Source organism: Leopardus geoffroyi, chromosome A2 (assembly GCF_018350155.1).
Source record: "Leopardus geoffroyi isolate Oge1 chromosome A2, O.geoffroyi_Oge1_pat1.0, whole genome shotgun sequence".
Lineage (NCBI taxonomy): Eukaryota > Metazoa > Chordata > Mammalia > Carnivora > Felidae > Leopardus > Leopardus geoffroyi.
Genome location: NC_059331.1, coordinates 146,051,372 through 146,065,923, shown reverse-complemented (window position 1 = coordinate 146,065,923; position 14,552 = coordinate 146,051,372). Strand labels below are relative to the sequence as shown.

General features: G+C 46.3%; 1 protein-coding gene across 4 annotated transcripts in view; it reads right to left on the bottom strand.

Annotated features, from left to right (window-relative positions):
• Positions 1-14,552, bottom strand: part of STRIP2 (striatin interacting protein 2) — a 48,120-nt gene that overhangs the window by 22,323 nt on the left and 11,245 nt on the right. For 3 of the 4 annotated variants that reach the window (XM_045495609.1, XM_045495607.1, XM_045495610.1), the window contains 12 exons: positions 13,538-13,658; positions 12,703-12,771; positions 12,396-12,502; positions 10,845-10,972; positions 9,737-9,940; positions 8,192-8,427; positions 7,865-7,930; positions 7,099-7,162; positions 6,082-6,153; positions 2,919-2,993; positions 2,128-2,225; positions 1,541-1,667 (listed from right to left, as the gene is read on the bottom strand). In XM_045495609.1, the coding sequence (XP_045351565.1) occupies positions 1,541-1,667; positions 2,128-2,225; positions 2,919-2,993; positions 6,082-6,153; positions 7,099-7,162; positions 7,865-7,930; positions 8,192-8,427; positions 9,737-9,940; positions 10,845-10,972; positions 12,396-12,502; positions 12,703-12,771; positions 13,538-13,658 (1,367 nt within the window). The remainder of the gene's footprint in view (positions 1-1,540; positions 1,668-2,127; positions 2,226-2,918; positions 2,994-6,081; positions 6,154-7,098; positions 7,163-7,864; positions 7,931-8,191; positions 8,428-9,736; positions 9,941-10,844; positions 10,973-12,395; positions 12,503-12,702; positions 12,772-13,537; positions 13,659-14,552) is intronic. The other variant, XM_045495608.1, reaches the window with a different exon arrangement.

Here is a 14,552-nt window from a genome sequence, read left to right as displayed (position 1 = left end):
CCGTAACACACCCAAAGATGTCTCTGGATGTACTAATGTGGAGAAATACCCTGATTATATAGTCAAACCTCAAGGACACAGAGCCTGCAGGAGCCTCTGTGTACTCCGAGAACCTGCTGTTCTAGCAACAAGCTTGGTTCTGACTTCTTAGGAGGACAATGGAGCAGAGACACTGAGCAGTGATGAGAAGTCTCCCTCTCCTCCCCATGTTCTCATCACAGAGACCATCCATTCTCTGCTCCCAGGTTCCCCCATATCTTGGCAAAGCCCACAGTATCAAGTCCAAACTCCTTAGCATGGCAAACAATGCCTTCATGGGGAAAAGGCTTCTTAACCTTTCTTAGGAAAGGTTTCTTAGGAAATCTCGGTTTCTTTATCTATAAAACAGTGATAAAATAAGACCTACCTCATAGGGTTAAGAGAATTAAATGAGAACCCATAGGAACTTAATAGAGTGCCGGGCACATTAGAAGTACTCAATAACCGTGTGCTATCAACTGTGTGATTTGCTCCCTGCCATCGTCTCTAGCTTCATGTATCACCAGCCCTCCCCATCTCCCCCCACCCCAGGCAGAACTCCAGCAACATTTAATCAGTTTCCAAAGGTACTTTGCTCTCGCTCTCTCTCCTCTGGACTTTCACAAATTAACATTTCTGCTTGAAAGGCTTCCCATCTTCCTTCCCTGACAACTCCCATATCTTGGCTAACATCTGTTTCTTTAGGACTCAGGTTAGAAGCCACCTCTTCCCCATCTCAGGTTGGATTACCAGCTAATACTTACCTGTATCCTGCACTTACCATTCTGTAATTAGCTATTTATATACCCATACCTTGTACAAGACTTCAAAGCCCTTAAGAGCCAAAACTGTGCATTATTCAGAATTCTATCTCAAACATTAGAAAAGTGCTTCACATATAGAAAGGTATGCTCAACATACTTTTTCCTTTTTTTTTTTAATGGAATGCTTGAATCCTGTCTTCTACTGCTTCAAAGCTGGCTGGGCACATTCCCAAGAAGCGAAGAATTCTTTTTTTTTTTTTTTTTTTTTTTAATTTTTTTTCAACGTTTATTTATTTTTGAGACAGAGAGAGACAGAGCATGAACAGGGAGGGGCAGAGAGAGAGGGAGACACAGAATCTGAAACAGGCTGTAGGCTCCGAGCGGTCAGCACAGAGCCCGACGCGGGGCTCAAACTCACGGGCCGTGAGATCATGACCTGAGCCGAAGTCGGACACCCAACCGACCAAGCCACCCAGGCGCCCCAAGAAGCGAAGAATTCTTACCTACAACCCTTGGATAATATTCAAAGGACACAGATGTCTGCACCTCACATCCCACTTCAACCCCCCCCCCCCCCCCCCCCCCCCCCGCCCCAGCCCCATGCAAGCCTATGCAACAGGTATAGAGATTCCCTGAGGAAGACATAGAAAAGGCTGAAAGATGTTCAACTGGACTACAAAGGCCCCTGCATCCTCTCTTTGGGAAGCAGGGCCTGGGGGACACCTGAGACCTGTGGAGGAGCACTGCTAGCTGCTCACCTGGTAGATATGGTTCAGTTTGAAGTGTTTGAGGAGTAGCAGGAGCAGAGCAGAGATACTCTTTACGATGATCTCCTTGTGCCTGTTCACATCGATTCCCAACTTCATGCTCTGAAGAACAGTGATGCTATAATGAGGAGAGGAGGAGTCAGTGCAGAGAGTAGCCGTAGAGAGAGGCCTACAAGGACCCAGGTATTTGGGTCAGAGACAACATATACAAGAGAACCAGAACTTGGCAGATCTGAACTTCTATGCTAGGAAACCTCCAGAGCTACCCCTTACCAGCCTGTCTGGAGAAAAGCTCCTCTGCTCTCTTTGTTTTTCTCTTTCCTTTGGCAAGTTCAGCCCTTGGCAAAGTTCAGCCCTTGTCTACCCATATACCTGTGCAGTGTCTGGCACTGACATTGCCCTGCAGACCCTCAATTCTGAGCTAAAAAGAACCTAGCAGAGAGCACCAGTGGAAAGTGGTTACTGGTAAGGGAGGGGAGACATCTTTGGAGATGGGTTATCAAGGTGGGGTGGGGACTAGAGAGACACTGTAGACGAAACAGCTAGCATTCAGCAGCCAACCCAGTTGAAGCACTCACGGCATCTCCTCAGGCAGGACATCAGCCAGGATATTGATAGAGTCTGTCTTAGCCTTGGAGGTGGGGGCTGCAGCCAGTAGAATCTTAAGCAGAGCAATCTAGGAAGTAGAAAATGAGGAGATCCATCTCTGTCCATTCCATTCAACAGACTCTTTTTCCATACCTCAACAGCCCTATGAGAAGTAAGGCTTCCTCTATGTCCATTCCTCAATAACCAAATCTTCTCAGCCTCCAGAAGGGCAAACAGGTGCCTAATCCTGAGAGGCCTGCCTATGAGGCTATGGACCCAGAAGGGAGCTTATAGGCTATTCTGCTTCAAGATTGTTCTTTCTAAAGAAGAGGATGGAAGGAAGAGAGTGAGGGGGCAATGTCTAGAAATAAGGTGAGAGGTATAAGCATGATCTCACCTCCTCTATCCCTTTCCTCCCTCTAACCCTGACCATCAACATCCTCACCACTCAGCCTGAGGCAATCCAGGACATGACAGACCATGGCAGACTTCAAAGGGTCGAGGATATTTACTTAGAAGGAGGGCCCCCAATGCATCCTGCATGGATCCCACCTTATTCTCCACTCCTCCCAAAGAAGAACTTGGGAGTAAAGCCAAGTCCTCCTTCCTCTTGGAGAAGCCCTGAGGAAAGCTCAGAATTCTCCTGTGTTAGACAATGCCTTGCCTCAGGGTTGAATGCTCAGGAAATAAGCTCAAATGATGGATGGCTCAGCTTGAAATGGCTCTCAACTGTCTGGTCCTTGCAGCAGAGAAGGGCAGCTCAGCCCAGCAATCTCCTTACCATGTACTGGGGGAGGCTGTAGAGCATGCCTTGGTAGAGGATTTCACATGGTGTCTCTGGTACCACCTCTTCCCCCTATGGCAGGAAAACATACGGTTTGCCCAGGCCATTTTCCAGTTGACCAAAGGCTATGTTTTCTTGGTTGTGAAGGGTGGCATGAAAAGAGCACTGAGCTGGGAGTCAGATCTAGGTTCTTATTCCAGCTGTGTTAATGACTCATTGTATCACTTTGGGTAAGCTACTTTTCCTTTTTGGGTCTTAGTTTCCTCTTCTTTAGGATCACTGGGCTGGTCTGATGTCCTCTGAGGGCTCTTCCAGCCCTGATAATCTGATTCTGGTTTTCCCATTATCTGGAATCAATCCAGAATTCTTCTTTCCACATCACATGTTAGATCAGGAATCAGACCACCTACCTAGGAATTGGCTCAGACCACTGCTTTGCTGGTCACACAGGAACTTAAGTCAGGGTGCATATATGCCTGGGACACTAGAACAGATACCCCGCACAGAAGCACTTCCTATGGTGTCAGTCTGAGGCCATCCAAGAGCTCTCGAATGCTCTTAAGTGAGAGGTAGGTAAGTCAGTAGAGAAAGTTGATAAGGGAGTTGGGTAACCCATGGCCCAGAGAGGCAGGAAGGAGTATTAGCAGGGAAGCTTTTGGGTAGAAGCTATTTTCTTTCCTTTTCCAACAGCCCCTACTACATCCCTTCCTCCTTAATGACAAGGCCCCTTATGCACAACTCTCTTTGTCCTTTGATGACCCTATCTAAGCCTTTTATAAGAGTCGGAGGACAGGGGCCTCCAGTGCTCAAGGGGTTACTCAGGCCATTGTCCTCTTTGGCCAATGCAGTCCTTCCTCTCACAAGGTACCTCTATTCCAGGGCAAGGTTCACTGCCTTGCGGCACCTGAGGCACTGCCTGAGGTCTACCCTGAGGCAGGGAGGGATAACCTGGCCCTTGCCATCCCAAATAACTCAGCTGCTGCTTAAATGGGCATTCAATAAACGCAGGCAATCCTCTAAGGTTGCCTTCCTGCTCTCCAAAAGATCTATGTCATACCTTCCCTTTTCCCTTGTCCTCAAACCAATCCCCTCACCCCACAACCCCTCAATAGTTGCTAACCTAGCCTCATACTTCATGGAGAAAACAGAAGCAATCAGACAGGCACACACTCGTCTTCTCAACACCAAATCTACCAGGTTCTCTACCTTCCTTCTTGACATGAAGGATGAACCGCCTCTGCTCTATTAAAGGCCAACCCTCCACTTGTGCTGGGGATCTCTCACCCTTTTGCTCTGTCAAATACATCAGTTCTGCAATCGTCTCCTCTCTGCAAGATCATCTCTTTTAGGACATAAACATACTCTAGAATCTCCTAGCTAGAAAACACCTTCCCTTGACCCCACATCCTCCTTCAGCTACCATCCCATTTCTATCCTCTTTATAATAAAACTATGAGGGGTGCCTGGGTGGCGCAGTCGGTTAAGCGTCCGACTTCAGCCAGGTCACGATCTCGCGGTCCGTGAGTTCGAGCCCCGCGTCAGGCTCTGGGCTGATGGCTCAGAGCCTGGAGCCTGCCTGTTTCCGATTCTGTGTCTCCCTCTCTCTCTGCCCCTCCCCTGTTCATGCTCTGTCTCTCTCTGTCCCAAAAATAAATAAACGTTGAAAAAAAAAAATTATAATAAAACTATGTTGTCTGTGTTGACTGTCTACCTCCTTTCTTTACATTCCTTTTTTAACATACTCCAACCAGGCTACTAGCCCCACCTTTTCACTTGAGGTTGCTCTTAACAAGGTCACCAGTTATCTTCATGGTGTCCTATCCAATGGGCACCTACAGTCTTATCCATTTATCAGCAGCATTTGACACAGCTGATCACTCCCTTCTAGAAAAAAATTTTCTTAGTTTTTATAGTATCACAATCTCCCACATTCTCTCCCACCTCACTGAGTGTTTCTCTTACTGTTCTTTTCTGGCTCCTTTCCTGACTCATCCTACCCTCAACATACTGGTGTGCCCAGGGCTTTGTCCTGGGTTCCTTCCTCTATTTCCATTCCCTCCTTGGGTTATCTCAGCCAATTCTATGGTTTTAACACTGTCCAGTAAGTCAACAGCTCCCAAATTTATCTCTCCAAGCCAGTCCTCTCTCTTAGAACTCTAGATTTATACATTCAATTTGCATGACTGCTCATGTGCACGGCTGCCTAATGGATATCTAAAACTGAGTATGACCAAAATAGAACTCTTGATGAAACAGAACTCCCCATGTTGGCAAATGATTCTTATTCTTGATTCCGCCATGCCTTTCTAATCACATCCAACTGACCAGCAAGTCTTGTCAGCTACACCTCCAAAATAAAACCCAAATTTGTTCCACTTTTCCCTATTTCTGTAATTACTACCCCGCTCCATATCACCATCATTTCTCACCTTGACTATTTTAAGAGCTCTCTAACTGATCACCCTGCTTCCACTCTTTTCTGGTAAAGTCTATACACAGGAGCCAATTGTTTTGAAAAGATAAATTAGATCATGCCACTCCCCTGCTTAAAATCTCCAAGGGCTTACTTCTGTACTGTGAAACAACTTCACACTCCCTATCTTTGCTTAGGAGTCCTGTGTAAAGTAGCCCCAGGCCACTCCCTGACTTTGTCACACACAACCTCACCCCTTGCCCCTGTGCTCTTGCCACAGGCCTTCGTTCGCTACCCCTAATACTCCAAGCTTGCTCTCACTTTGTTAAGGCTGTATCCTCTGCTTAGAATTCTCTTTCCCCTGATGTTCCTATGGCCAACTCCTTCTTGTACCTCACATTTTAGCTTAGCTGTCGCCTTCTCAGAGGTCCACCTATCCTGACTGCCTAATTAAAAGTAGTCTACTGCATGATAGATGCCTCTACCATGTCATCCTATTTAAATTTGCTTCATTATCTTCCATTCTCTGATAGTCTTCTTGTTTCCTTAATTACTTATTTTCTTTTTTCTCTAACTTGAATGTATCATGAAAGTAAGGACCTAAAACACAAAAAATAAAAAGTAGGGACCTTGCCTTGCATGGTACACACAGTAAGAGCCCAACAGCATGCACACATGTTCTGTGACAGCACTGCAGACAGATTTCCTCTTGCCCTCCTCCTCCTGTGTAGGACCCCCTTGACTCACCAAAGACATGGGGCACTTCTCCAGGTCCTCCTCATTCTTGATCTGAACATCTGCAATGGAGATGTACTTGTGCTGGGGAAGAAAAGACATCAATTAAGAGGCTGAGGCTACTAAAAAATAAGATAGATAAATAAATAAATAAATAAATAAACAAACAAACAAACAAACAAAGGGTGGGGGACACCTGGCTGGCTCAGTCTGAACAGCGTGCAACTCTAGATCTTGGGGTTGTTGAGATGCTGGGTGTAGAGATTACTTAAAAAAAAAGAAGAAAGATACTGAGGGCCTTGATCACATATGTACCAGCCTCTTGCTTAACTTCTTCAATGATAAGGAAATGTCCTGTATATGGGTTGTTACCCCAAATAGGACATGAGCTCTTTGAAGGCAGGAGTCTTATTCACCTTTGTACCCTTAATAATTGAGCCAAGTGCTTCATATACAGTGTTTCTGTTTATTCTGTTTCCGTATTTGTTGAAGAGCAGCAAATCCCTAAGTATTTACCTTCAACCAAGGGCAAGGGGAAGTAAAGAATAGGCCCATGCCCCTGGACCATTGCCTGGTGAGTTTCGCTGCATGTGAGTATATGTGTGTGCATGTGTATGGAGTGATGCTGATGGGGTAAGGGAGAATTTAAGGTCTGGGCAAGAGATGACTATTCTTACTCTTTGTGCTCGCAATACACTTTGGATGCAGAGCAGACCGCTACTGATCCTGGGCCTTTGGAAGTTAGTGGCCCTATAGGGACAAAGAAGTGAGAGGAAAGGAAGCAAGGGGCGGGAGGAGGAAAAAGCCATGAGAGGAAGGAAGGATAACTTTCCCCCTATCTGAATGTAGGAAAATGCTTAAGTAGGGAGAGGCCTAATTTTTTCCTCTTTGGCCAAAATGCTTGCAGGGGAAATGTAGAATAATTGGTTCAGAATGTGTCTGGAAGAAGAGCCAATACTCAGGACTCAGGTAATCCAACTTGTTTTGATGGCTCCCTATCCCTGGAGACTGAGAGCCCACTCTGGTCACCTGCTTTAAAGTCTTCACACTCTCATGGATGGGCCTGGGTAATCCAACCAAGGTGTCTGTGTCCCTGTGAAATGAGAGATATACCAGATGATAAGCATCAAAAGTATACAGAACTACTGATATTCCCTAGAGTTACATGGACCATGCCACTTTCAACATGCTGTATTCTGGATCTTTCTCTATAAGCTTCCAGTACCCCCATTATTGCTATAAGACACAAAAAGAACAATGCCACACAGAAGTGCTTGTGAAAATTTGGATTTTTATATAGTTTTTTGGGGATTTACTTTGTCAGGGAGCAGTAGGTTCCCTAAAAGGTAATGTAGCCCAACTACAGTGAAACACTAGTAATAATACTTTCTCAGTTTTATAGGGGCCAGCCAGTGTGAGGAATTCATGAGGGAGGAGAAATGGGGAAAGACTGGGTCTGTTCTGACCATGTTGCTTGTTCAGAGAATTCTGGCCCATTAAAACAGGAAGGTTTCCTAGGGATCATCTAATCCAACACTCTCATGAGGACACTGAAGCCCAAGAGGCAATGACTTGTTAAGTCCTACACCTGGCTAAGAACATAAGAGTTCTTCTAAGAAACTAGAAGGAAAAAAATTCCATGGCACAAGCCCAAAGTAGTCACTAGGAGATGCCCATGACCCAGTAGCTCTAGGTTACACTATGACTACAGGGCAACATCTCTCATTCCAGCCACCCATTCCTCTGGCCCCCTAAAAACCACTCTATAGCCAGTTCTGACCATCTAGTCACTTACTGCCCCAGAGTGAATCCGATGAATTTGTTCCTGCTCATCTCCAAGAAGTGCTCAATGTCCTTCTGTCTGAGAGGACAGTAGAGAGGCAAACCCCAGAAAAGGAAAAAAAAAAACAAACAAACCTTGAGAGACAGACCCTTTCTGGGCTACTAACCCGTCAATAGGATGACTAGAGCAGTGGGGGAAGATTGCCGCTAACAGAGAAAACTTCAAACCTGGGAGATCTGACTTCTAGCCAGGCTTGAGACTTGAATGCTAGACTACTGCACTCTGGGCCTTCAGTGATTCTAATCCCCAAACTCAGGGTCCTGGAGGTATCAAACCTACCTGACCTTTGGGGCCCAAGGTAGGCCCTTGGGAAAGGCCACCCGTTCAGCAGAAAGGGGTGCCTGTGAAGGTGGAGGTGGCACCAGCGGGTCTTGCTCTAGCAGGTCTAACTCTCCATCTAAGGTTCGTTCCCCATCGCCAGCAGACTCCTCTTCCTCCTCTGTGGCTGGTTCCTCAGTCTTAAAGAGATCTCTTTCATTGTAGATGTCCAGGCTATCTTGCTTAGTGAGGAGTTGCTGGGCGGGGGTTGGGAGGGTAGAGAGAAGGTTTACAGAGACCTCACTCTGAGCATCCTTTTCTGAAGTCACCCTCTACCCACAGGCTGCTAGACTTCAGGATACGTGGAGTAACAACCCAGCTCTTCTGAGAATATCCCCTTCCCTACCTCAACCCTAGTATCCCCACCAGGCCCTATTCCAGGATAAGTACCTCTCAGGCAACCAAGCTGGGGAACAAAGCATAGATAATCCCAAAGTCAGTTACTTAGCTTTCAGAAAGCATGGATGCTTTTTTTCTACACCCCCCCCCCCCCCCCAGCACTTTCCTTCCTAATTATGCTGTGCTTAGGTGAACATTCAATTAGTTTGCCTTCTGTGAGTATACACCAGCTGGCTGACTGAGGAAGAGGAGGACAGAGGCTTGCTGCTAGGCAGAGGGAAGCAAGTTTGGAATTTTAAATCTTGTTGCAGAAAGAAAAAAAGGTTGGACAGAAATAGGCCAAAAAGTTAACAGTGACTGCCTTTGGTTTGTTAAGCTTGTGGGTGATTTTCTTTTTTCCTCCCTTCTTCACATTTTTATATTTGTTCCAAATTTTGTACAATGAGTAAGCATTACTTTATAAAACAAAAAAAAAATAAAGCCTAAAAAAAAATCACATTATAGATTATGTAGACTAGACTACTGAACATGATTGTCTGGTCCTGTCACCTATTATTGGTGAGCTCAGGTATTTCAGGGAGGTGAGTTCGTGGGTACATGGTCAAGTGTCAGTGCAACTCGTCATTCTGACCTTTCCAGGGATGCAGATTATAGCTAGAACACTAATCAATCACCTCCTAAATGTAAGCGTCTAGTTCCAGGGCCAGACAAGAGCATGGCTGGCTCAGAGTAAACCTTCTTGCTGTCAAGAAAATGAAAAGTGCCTCACCCCGGGCACATGGATTTGCTGGGAGCTCTGTTCAGGTGATCTGGGTCCCTACTCCAGGATTATACCCTAATTGTTGTCCAGGATGCTAGGGAACTCCAGGTACACTAGGTCTAGGCCAATGACTCTGTACCAAGACATGGATCTATGATGCGATACCATAATGTCACATCATGATAGCCCAGGAACCTGCTGCAGCTGGGAGACAGAGGCTAAAGTATACACTCCAAGGTTAGTCTCCAAGGTTAGACTCAATGTTAGTTTCAGGTTAGTCACAGGGCCAACCACAGGCAGGATAAGCTGGGTCATTTACTGCCCTTTCCTTCCACATCCAGAGTAGCTCAAAATCTTAATTTCTAGACAACTAGTATCACAGCACCACTGTCTGCTTTAGTTCATACCCTTCGAGAACCACGACGGCCTCGCAGCTTAGAGGGTGGTGGTGCCAGTTGAGACTCCCCCAGGTCGAGGGTATAAGAGGGCGGGGAGGCGGCACGCATGCTCTTCACCACCTGGATGCTATCTTCAGCCAGTGGAGGCAGCCCCAGTTCTGCCCGCTTCTGTACTTTGAGAACCTGTAGATGCTCAAATCCACCGAGGGTAAACTAAGGTATAAACAGGAAAGGGCCAGAGGAAAGGAACAGAGGGAAGTCAGGAGGAGAAAAGTCAGGGAAGAACCACAATCTCCAGTCCCCTTAGGCCCCTTCTGAATTAGGAAGTAATAAAACAGTAAGGGGCAAATGGAGTTACCATCCCCAGTCTTAGGAGCTCAGGGGTCAGGATGAAGCATTATTTATTTATTGACACTGACTCAGGGCTGGAAACATCACCAGAAATTAGGAAAAGGACTCCTAGGGCCTTCCACTGAAAAAAAAAGGGGGGCGGGGAGCAGGGAACTATGTTCCCTTTTTTAAAGGAGCACATCCAGATGCTATAAAGCCCCAGAGTCACTCAATTTTTTCTGCAGTCAAAAGGTAGTTCCCCCCTATGGAGCTTGCCCTGGGGGTATGTTGTTCAACTAGTCCTGTGGAGTGGGTGCCAGAGATGAACGATCAGATTTAATAATTAGCAACAAAGCTGTACCATACATTTATAAGGACTTCATTTTTTAAAAAACAAATCCTCTGTTTATCTGGATGGAGGGCAGGCACTAAGTCCCACATTTTATAGCTAGAAAAATAGAGGCACAGACAGTTGCCCGAGGTTCCTCAGTATCAGCAGAGGCTAGATCTCCCAACTCTTAACCAGTGTTCTTTGCATGAAATGTCAGCTCTATCATGGGAAGGTACAATGACACCCCAATTCGTAGAGTGACATCTCCTGTCAGTCCAACAGAAATAGGTAACCTGCTCTGACACAGAGCATCTGATTCCCCTCCATTGGCTAACAGCTGCCTTATTCTGCTTAGCTCCAGCCTCCTGGGATCGGACTAGAAGAAACTGAGGTAGTGGCAGAGGGCGCTGCTGGTTTGATGAGATGGGAGTGGGGGCAGGGGAATCAGTCACTCACCATGACTACCTTCCAGAGCAAAAGCAGGACCTTCTTTATGGGGAAGTGGGGAGCCAGGCCGCTGCAGAACTTGGTAACCATGGAGAAAAGCAGAAGGGCAAAAGGCTCCTCATTATGCATGGAGAAGCCTGGGGGAGAGGAGGGAGAAGAGTGAGGAAGTGAGGATGGAGTAGCTGTAACCCCGCCCCTGTGATCCTGAGTCTGGAAGCACAGAGGAAGGCTCTTAGCTCCCCCAAAGAATTCGAGTATTTGCTCCTTAGAAGGAGGCTTACAGAGTTCCCAGAGGGAAGGGGCAAGGAGGAAGGCCATGGAGGTAAAATGGCTTAGCTCCCAAGCTTGGGGATAGATACCAAACTAGAAGTAATAGTAATATAAAGATGTTGCTTTCTGGTCAAAGAATTCAATGCGTTTCATGGATCACAACTCACTTTTCCACATCAGTGGAATTTTTATTTTATTTTATTTTATTTTATTTTATTTATTTTATTTTATTTTATTTTATTTTATTTTATTTTATTTTACTCTATTCTATTCTATTCTATTCTATTCTATTCTATTCTATTTATTTATTGAGAAAGAGAGCAAGTGACAAGGGGAGGGGCAGAGAGAGAGAGGGAGACAGGATTCAAAGCGGGCTCCTTGCTGAGAGTGGAGAGCTCGATATGGGGTTTGAACTCACAAACCATGAGATGATGACCTGAGCTGAAGTCAGATGCTTAACCAACGGAGCCACCCAGGTGTCCTTTAGTGAATATATTTTAAAAATCCTGCAGGCCTTCGTATCTTATCCCTGTCTGATGACATTACCAACTAACATTTTCAAGTTGATTCAACTTATTTTTTCATGTGAGATTGATGATGAAATGGGAGATGGATGGCTATCCCCATTTATAACCAAGGAAACCAAGGCACAGAAATGACACGTAATTGGTCCTAATTCATAGACACAAGGGCAGTCAAGCCAGGTCTTCATGCCTGCCACACAGTATCTCTGCCCTAAAAGAATGGATGCTAGGGACGCCTGGGTGGCTCAGTTGGTTAAGCATCCAACTCTTGATCTCAGTTCAAGTCTTGATCTCAGGGTTGTGAGTTCAAGCTCTGCGTTAGGCTCTGCTCCCTGTGAGGAGCCTACTTTAAAAAAAAAAAAAAAAAATAGGAGCAACATATGGCTCAGTTGGTTAAGTGCCTGACTCTTGGTTTCAGCTCAGATCATGATCTTGGAGTTCATGAGATCAAGCCCCACAATGGGCTCTGTGCTAACAGCGTGGATTCTCTCTCCCCCACTCTCTCTGCCCTTCCCCTGTGTGTACTCTCTCTTTCTCTCTCTCAAAATAAACATTTTTTAAAAAGTAAGAATTAAAGAATGGATGCCAATTCTGAAAAAGGAAGGAAGGAAGAATGGGAGGCAGGGAGGGAGGGAGGGAGGAGGTGAGGAAGGAAGGAAGGAAGGCAGGCAGGCTGGCAGGAAGGGGAGCTTTCTGTTTCTACTATGCAGATGCCCCTCCACTACCAGCACCTCATCCCCTTCCTTCCTCAAATGCCACTTCTTACTCAATTCAGTGCGGAAGGTCTCTCGTGCTGTCCTCCACCGGCAGGAGTCTGTCTCTCGCTCCAGGCGGATATTTTCCACCAATAGGTACATAACACTCAGCAGCACCCTGGGGTTATAGAAGGGTTACAAAAGGTTCCCAAAGCAGCTCCTAACCTGTAGTCAGAGACCTCAGGGAGGATTCGTGTGGGAGCTCAACCCAGTGGAATTAGCAACTATTAGTAATCTGGGTGTATCTGGGGAACTTGGGCAAAGGGTAACCCATTGCTGACCACCCCCTGTTCCAATCCCAGGGCCAGCTCCACTCACCTGAGCTCTGTGCTATCAGCAATGGAGATGGCTGGTTTCCGAAGAGCACTGCTACAGGCCTGGCTGTTGCTGCCGTGGGGAGGAGAGAGAGAAGCGGAACTCAGATATCCTCTTTACATCCTGCGTCCCCACTTATCATATACCCAAACCTGAGTACCTGCTATTCCCTGGCTATGTAGCTAAAAGAAACTGGTCTAAGGTAAATGAGCCCACAGAATTCCTCTGCCATCTCAGTAAATGCTTGTCTGTGGTAAAGATGAGCAAGGGCAAGGTCTGTGACAATCCCTCCTATAATCCACATTGTGCCTAGTACTGTGCTGGACACAAAGTAGATGCTAAGCAACCCTTTAAATTTGCCCTATTTAAACTCCTGGGTGACGGGCTTGAGATAAAATGAGGGATCACTATAGTGGCAGCAGCAACCAAGGCCACCTTTAGAGCTATGACCCACAAGGAAAGAACTGGGCACAGCAACAGAAATTGGTCCTGTTCCTCTTGGGTCATGTTCTCAGGTAGAACAGTCTCCTTCATGGATTCCACTTAGGCTGAGTTGAGAAGGTGTTTAGATACAAAGGGAACCCACCCAGGATAGGGCCCTGAAGCCCAGGACTGAAGCTGTAAGTAGGGCAGAAGCTGTTGATGAGCCCAATCTCAGGGAGGAAGACAGAATATCAGAGAGCATGGCTGGAGAGGGGAACTATCAGTAAGCTTTGGACTGAAGTATGAATAGACCCTGCTCCCACAGAGGTCTCTATAGGGAGGGAATCAGCACAGGACATGAGGCACCCTTCAAGGAAGGGGGTTGTCCAGGCCAGCCCTCCCCTAGGCTTCTCACTCGATTTCCATGTGGAGCAGCTCCAGGAAGGCCGAGAAGGTTCCCATCTGATAGAGCAGGAAGCAGTTGTACCTGGACCAGTGTAGCACATCGACCTCTGAATCACATTCCCCAAAAGTGCCTAAAGGACCAGACAGTGCCATGGAATTGTACGTGAGAGTGGTATCCCAGTTCTTTCCACTCTTCCCCATGATCTTAAGACTATCTTTCAACACCTAGCCCAACAATTAGGCTGACAAAGGTAGGGCAAGGCCCTCCAGAACTTCCAGAGCCAGAACCTCCAGAACTTTGAATGAGCCAGTTTCAAAAGAGGAGAAGCAGTCTCCAGAGTCAGGTCCAATGTGCTTATCACTGGTCTGTCTTAAGTTTGAGTTCCCTGAGAAGCAGATCCAGAGAGAACGATTAAAATGCAAGTAGTTTATTTGGGAGATGATCCTAGTTGAGAAGTGGGGAAATGAGATAGGGAAGAGAAGGCAGCCAAGAGCTGAAACCCAGGTTGGGGGAAGCTCTGGGAAACAGTATATATTTTACACACCTCAGAATCCTCCCACCCAAGAAGAGTGAGGTAGTTGGGCTATTTACCCACTAACTCCTGTCAGTCAGTGATCAGTGCTACATGAATTCCCTAGCACTTTCTGGTTACCCCATATAGGCTGCAGACAAAGCTTTCAGGTAAAAAGTTGAAGGTACTGGCAGTTGGAAGTTGGCCAGAGCACCAGACCCAAGAGAGATGGTTAGGCACTGCTTTTTTTGCTACAGTCTTCCCTTCACCATTCTCTTCCCTCTCCATTTATTATTTTCTTTTATAGTTTTTTAAGTTCCCAGCTAGTTGGTTCTGCCAACAGTCCTCTTATTATGATCTCAGGGCTTATTTTTACTATTCCAGCTAGGCTATCTCATTTCTCTTTCCAACACCTGGCTAATAGGTCTCTTCTGAGAAGATTTCCTCAATTAATCCCGCCGAGTACTGATCATCTCCCAATTACCCACTGTATCCACTCCTGCTGCTATGCTG